The sequence below is a fragment of the Chinchilla lanigera genome, unplaced genomic scaffold (genome assembly GCF_000276665.1).
Source record: "Chinchilla lanigera isolate Chin_1 unplaced genomic scaffold, ChiLan1.0 scaffold00012, whole genome shotgun sequence".
In the NCBI taxonomy this organism is placed as follows: Eukaryota; Metazoa; Chordata; class Mammalia; order Rodentia; family Chinchillidae; genus Chinchilla; species Chinchilla lanigera.
The window spans coordinates 27,171,505-27,176,898 of NW_004955413.1; the positions used below are offsets into that span (position 1 = coordinate 27,171,505).

The window sequence follows — 5,394 nt, forward strand, 5'->3', positions numbered from 1 at the left end:
CAATCCTCCTGCCTCAGCCTCCCAAGTGAGTGCTGGGATTACAAGCGCGCGCCACCACGCCCGTTTTAGGGGCGGTATTCTCGAAGGGATTCACTTTCCACTAGATTAAACCTCACTATAGCTGGGCATGGTAGCACACTGTTATGATCCAGCGCTCTGGATGCTGAGGCAGGTGGATCGCCAAGTTCCAGTAAGGTTGGGCAACTTTGCAACACAGTGTCTCAAAATTTAAAAAGGGGTGCGGAGGTAGCTCAGTGTGGAGGCGCCTAAATTCAATCCGCAGTACCAAAATAAAATAAACCCCACTATAAAGTGAATGTGCTTTGCAAAATCCTTCCTTCCTTATTAAGTGCCAATCCAAGTTAGCTACAGCAGGACACACGAACTGGAACTTGCCCCAGGTCATCACTAACTGTAGACAACCAAGTGTGGTTGTCACTCGTGGTGGTACCAGGACCTCTGATTCCTGCCGCCACTGCGCTCCAGCCTGGAGGTCGGGGTCTCGCCACATTCCTCACGCCCCCAAACGCAGAAACTTAAAGTCCCTGCCACGTGCTAGCTCGCTACAAGCACCATGTGCAAACCGATAAAACCTCCCTCTCCCGACCCCAGCAGTGGGAACCCGGGGTTAGGTGAGGACGACCCGAATCCCAGGCTCCCACGCCGTCCTCTGTAAATCGCATAAAAAGGTAAAGGAGAAGAGGATGGAGCCGGTTTCCCTCCAACTTTCTCCCACGTGGGGTGGTCGTTCTCCCGGGCTGGGCCGCGCTCTCCTCCGCCGACCCGAGACCTCAGGGGCCGCAGGCCGAGCGCCGTAAAGCAGACCCGACCACAGGCGCCGCGACGCCGAAGCCTCCCGGGTCCCGACCTCGCCGTCCGAAGGGACCTTCCGGCTACGCGAGCTCCACCGCGGGCCCGGCAGCGGCACCCAGCGGTTACGGCGGCGCGCCTCTAAGCTTCCCACCGGAGGCTGGTGAACAGAACCCCGCGCCTCCCGCTTCCCAGGCCTCCCGCCGGGCTCACGTACTCACCATGGCTGCGGCTCCCGGGACTCCTTACCCTCCACGATTACCCGACGTCAGAAAAGTCCCAGAGCCACACTGCAGGCAGAGCGGAAATGGTCGCGCGCGCGGCAGGAAGCGGAAGTGACGTCACAACGCGCGGCGGGCGGACCTTGCTCCTTAGGAATGGCCTGCGCAGAAGTGGCCTTTTTCTGAAGGGGGTGCTTTACTAATTTCATTAGCATGTTATTATAAATTATTCGCTGAAACTATAATTTTTTTTTGAGACAGGGTCTCGTTATGCAGTTCAGGCTGGCCTTGAGCTCAGGGTGTAGCCCAGGCTGGTCTCGAACTCGCAACGATCCTCCTGCCTCAGCCTCTCGAGTGGTCAAAAAATGGCACAGCAAAACAAAGGATTTCAATGGCGTCACCATTCCATTCAGTATTTGTTTTATCTGTATTGGCACGTTGAACACAGGGACGCTCTACCACTGAGTCACATAGCCAGCAACTCCCTCCCCCTTTATTGATTGATTGATTGAGAAGGTCTCGCTGTGTAGTTCAGGCTGGCCTTGAGCTCACTATGTAGCCCAGGCTGGCCTCCAACGCGCAGCAATTCTCCTGCCTCTGCCTCTCCAGTGCTGGGATTACAGGCGTGCGCCACCACGCCCAGGTCCTTATTTTTTAATTTTTTGAGACGAGATCTCAGTAGATTGCCCAGGCGGGACTCGAATTTCTGATCCTACTACACAGGCGTGCACCCCTGCGCTTGACATGTCAGTTATTTTTTTTTTTTTTTTAAGTTTTTACAGTTTATTAATCCTCTCTTACAAAAGTCAGTCACCGCAGACAGGCACTGCAGAATCTTTACTCCTTCGGCTTTTTGCCAGCACCAACGTTAGCCTTTGCGGTGCCTCTGACTTTCTTCGTTGTGGTCTTGCATTCCTCCCGCTGCTTTCTTGAGGTCTTTTCCTCTGTCTCATATAGGCCGTGTCTTGCAAGTCTATGTTTCGGCTCATTTTTCTTCCCATAATCCGGGGGATTGTAAATCATGCCAAAGCCAGTGGTCTTGCCACCACCAAAATGGGTTCTTTTGTCCAAACACAAAAATGACATCTGGTGTACATTTTGGCGAGTTTTTCCCGAATTTCTGTCGTAGGTCCTGTTGCTTGCCCAGGGTGAAGGTCATCAATGACAATTTGTTTCCTTTGACGTAGTCTGTTGGTCATGAACTTCCCAGTTCAGATAGTTACTGTGTCATTCATGATGGCAACAGATCCTCAGCCAGGGAGGAAAAAGTGTCAGTTCATTTCTTGAGCACATTTTTGTGCTTTCAAAATCTTTTGACTCCACGCTGATGAGGGAAGATAAGGATTGGTAATCTCCCAATTTTGTTTTTTCATCCTCATACACCTTGTCAACATCTCTGGTGGGGAATTCAGTTAGAACCCATTAAGTAGGGGAACTTGGAAGAGCAGGTTTGGAGTAGGAAGGGAGGGGATGAATTTGTCAGGTTGTGTTTGGAGATAATTTAGGACCCTCACTTTCTGTTGACCGGCATCCTGCTCTTTTCAGTGCTGCTGCAACTCTCCATTATTTAAGATTAAACTCATCCCTCACCACTCCCAAAAGGTCCTCTTTGATCCTTATGACCTTCCTCATCTCTCTCTTGGATGCCGCACACACCTTGAGACCATTTGGATGAGGCCAAAACTAAACCGTTCAGCCACAGACCACTGGGAACACAGCCTGGAGTGTTATCACTTGTTGCAACAAAGGAGGGCGCATGCCAGGGGACCTCTGAGCGTCTCAGTAAGATGGCATTATGAGGTGCTGACTGTAGCGTCAGGCTTATGCTAAGTGCTTTTGAGGAGGACCAAAGAAGTGAGGTTTGCTCTAGGTTATATGCTGTCAATGGGCATGGGCTTTCCCACACTTGGGCAACTTAATCTCTTCCTCAAGGTGACAGGATGGGATGGAGAGAGGCCAAACCCGTAACTGGTAAAGAGGTAGCAGTCACTCCTAGCTGCCAGTGTAAGGGAATGTTTGGTCATTTTTGTGGCTTGGACAGTGCTCATGTTTTTGTGTGTAATCCGACTTGGTTAAGGAATTCTCTTGTTTTTGTCTTATGTAGTGGATTGATAATTGGTGGTCAACTTATAACCCCCAGCTGAACTGAGTAGGCGTCGTGCTGGGTGTGGGAGGTCCACCTGGGGACTGTTGCCAGCAGCATAAGAGGCAGACATGGAGAAGATGAAGAAAGGCTTTTGGGAAGTAAAGAGGCTGTTGGGAGCAGAGGAAAGGCTGTTGGAGCTGGTGGAAGCTGTAAGGAGCTGTTGGTTCTGTTGGAGGAGCTCGTCACGCTGGCTTTCCTGATGAACTCGGCTGTTTTCATCCTCAGAGGAGCTCAGGACCTCACTGGCACTGAGAATGGCTTTGGTTCACTCTGGGGGAGCTCTGGTCCTCACTCTGAGCATTGCTTCCTGGCTCCGGAGGGGAAGATGGTGCACTGCCGGTGCTTGCTGCGTTGGCTTCCCTGCTGGGGACTCAGCCATCTTGATCATAGGAGGAGCTTGGGACCTCACTGCTGCTGAGGATGGCTGTGGTACCTTTTGGGGGAGCTCTGGTTCTTCTGAGTGTTGCTTCCTGGCTTCAATGCAGATCCCTCAGCCTGCTAGCACAGATCCTTCATCCCGCTGGCACAGACTTTCTAGATTCCACCATTGACCTTTGGGCCTTCCCAGTGTAGATCCATGAAGTGGGCCTGCGTGAGATATTGTTGTGGGCTCTGGGTTTCCAGTTGGATTTGTGGGAGGCATTGTTATGAACTCTAGGTCTTCAGCTGGACTCATGCAAGACATTATCGCAGGATCCAGGCCCTAGGGTGGATTCTTGGTCTATAGTGTGTGGACAGATTTCCTGTACTCTCTTGTATATCGTTCTTTGGGTGACTATTATAAATAATCATATAAAATGTGTCCTGTATAATATTGTTTTCCCTTGCAAAATAACCCCCAAACCAACACATCTTATAACAGTTAAAGTGGTCCTATCTGATGGTGCTGTTCTGTGAAATTGTTTATGTTCAACAGAACTCCAGGGCCCAGCTGCACTGTCAGGGAAGCTCCTACAACATTGCATCTCTCACCGACAGAGCTGGACCAGTTCCCAGCGGCCATGGGATGCCTTTCTTCTTCTCATGAGCCTCGAATTCTTACGTCCAAACTCTGTCCTTGAGACTGAAGAGCCTTGTCTTGACGTGAAAGCCCAAACTTATCTCACACCTCTACTCTTCTCTGGCCTGGGTCTGTGACAGAGTATTGGGTACCAGCTGGACTGATATTTAACCAGGTTATGTGGCATGGTACTTTAGGTTCTTGTTTTACTGAGACTACTTCTCAGTATGTAGGTCAGCGTGACCTTGAACTTACAGTGATCATTCTACCTTGGCCTCCTGAGTGCTGGGATCACAGGTGTGTGCAACCACGCCCAGCTAGGTTCTTAAAAATAGAGAAACTTTTCCAGCTGCTTGGTAAATAGGTGATCCCTCTCCTTGGAACCCCAGGGGTCACTCACAGTCTAGCCACAAAAGAGTTAAGTTTGATTGGTTGATGTCTCTGTCTGTTCAGCTACTCTGCAGTTTTTGTTTTGTTTTTGGTTAAGTCAGGGTCTCCCTATATGCTTCAGGCTGGCTCTGGACTCACTATGTAGCCCAGGCTGGCCTTTTTCAACCTCTTAAATGCTGGGATTACAGGCATGCACCCCCACACCTGGTTTATTTTAGACTTTGAATATAACTTTTGGGTGAAAGGCAGTCTTTAGGGTAGAATCTGTTCTCTGGCCAACACCAATCCTGGGGTAGGAAAAATAATTCTCCAACAGGAAATCAGGATACTGTGAGCAAAGAAAAAAAGATGCTGAGTAGTCATAAAAGAATACAAATGTATACTGGAGTGTGGTGGCGCACGCCTGTAATCCCAGCACTCAGAAGGCTGAGGCAGGAGGACTGTGGCGAGTTCGAGGCTAGCCTGAACTACATAGTGAGACCCTGTCTAAAAAAATACATGCATTCCATACAGCGTTCATGAAATGTTTGATAACTAATAGAGGGTCGAACGGTTAAAAATATGTGATAGAAAAATATCAACCACACTGCAGAGTACATCACCCCATTATACAAGGAGGAAACTTAAGTCCTTCATTCCAAAGGACAGGGACATTTAAAACAGATTTTTGTTTTTCTTAACTCCTCTTGGATGCTTCCCCAACTCCGTCCTTACCTGCACAGAGGGTTGTTGGCCAAGACCAGTGGCTGGAGCTGCCCCTGTGGCATCAGGGTCCTTTGTGAGGTGGCCTCTGTGACAGAGGTGCTATGACTCAGGGGCCACCAACC

At 49.9% G+C, this 5,394-nt stretch overlaps 1 protein-coding gene and 1 pseudogene across 1 annotated transcript in view; both read right to left on the reverse strand.

Moving 5' to 3' along the window:
• Snu13 (SNU13 homolog, small nuclear ribonucleoprotein (U4/U6.U5)) overlaps nt 1-1,144 on the reverse strand; it is an 11,664-nt gene extending 10,520 nt beyond the window's left edge. Inside the window, exon 1 of the mRNA XM_005379365.2 lies at nt 1,032-1,144. Coding sequence (XP_005379422.1) covers nt 1,032-1,034 — 3 coding nt within the window. The 5' untranslated portion in view covers nt 1,035-1,144. The remainder of the gene's footprint in view (nt 1-1,031) is intronic.
• A 685-nt stretch (nt 1,145-1,829) lies between these two features.
• On the reverse strand, nt 1,830-2,266 carry LOC102023346 (annotated as a pseudogene).
• Nucleotides 2,267-5,394: the final 3,128 nt, after the last annotated feature.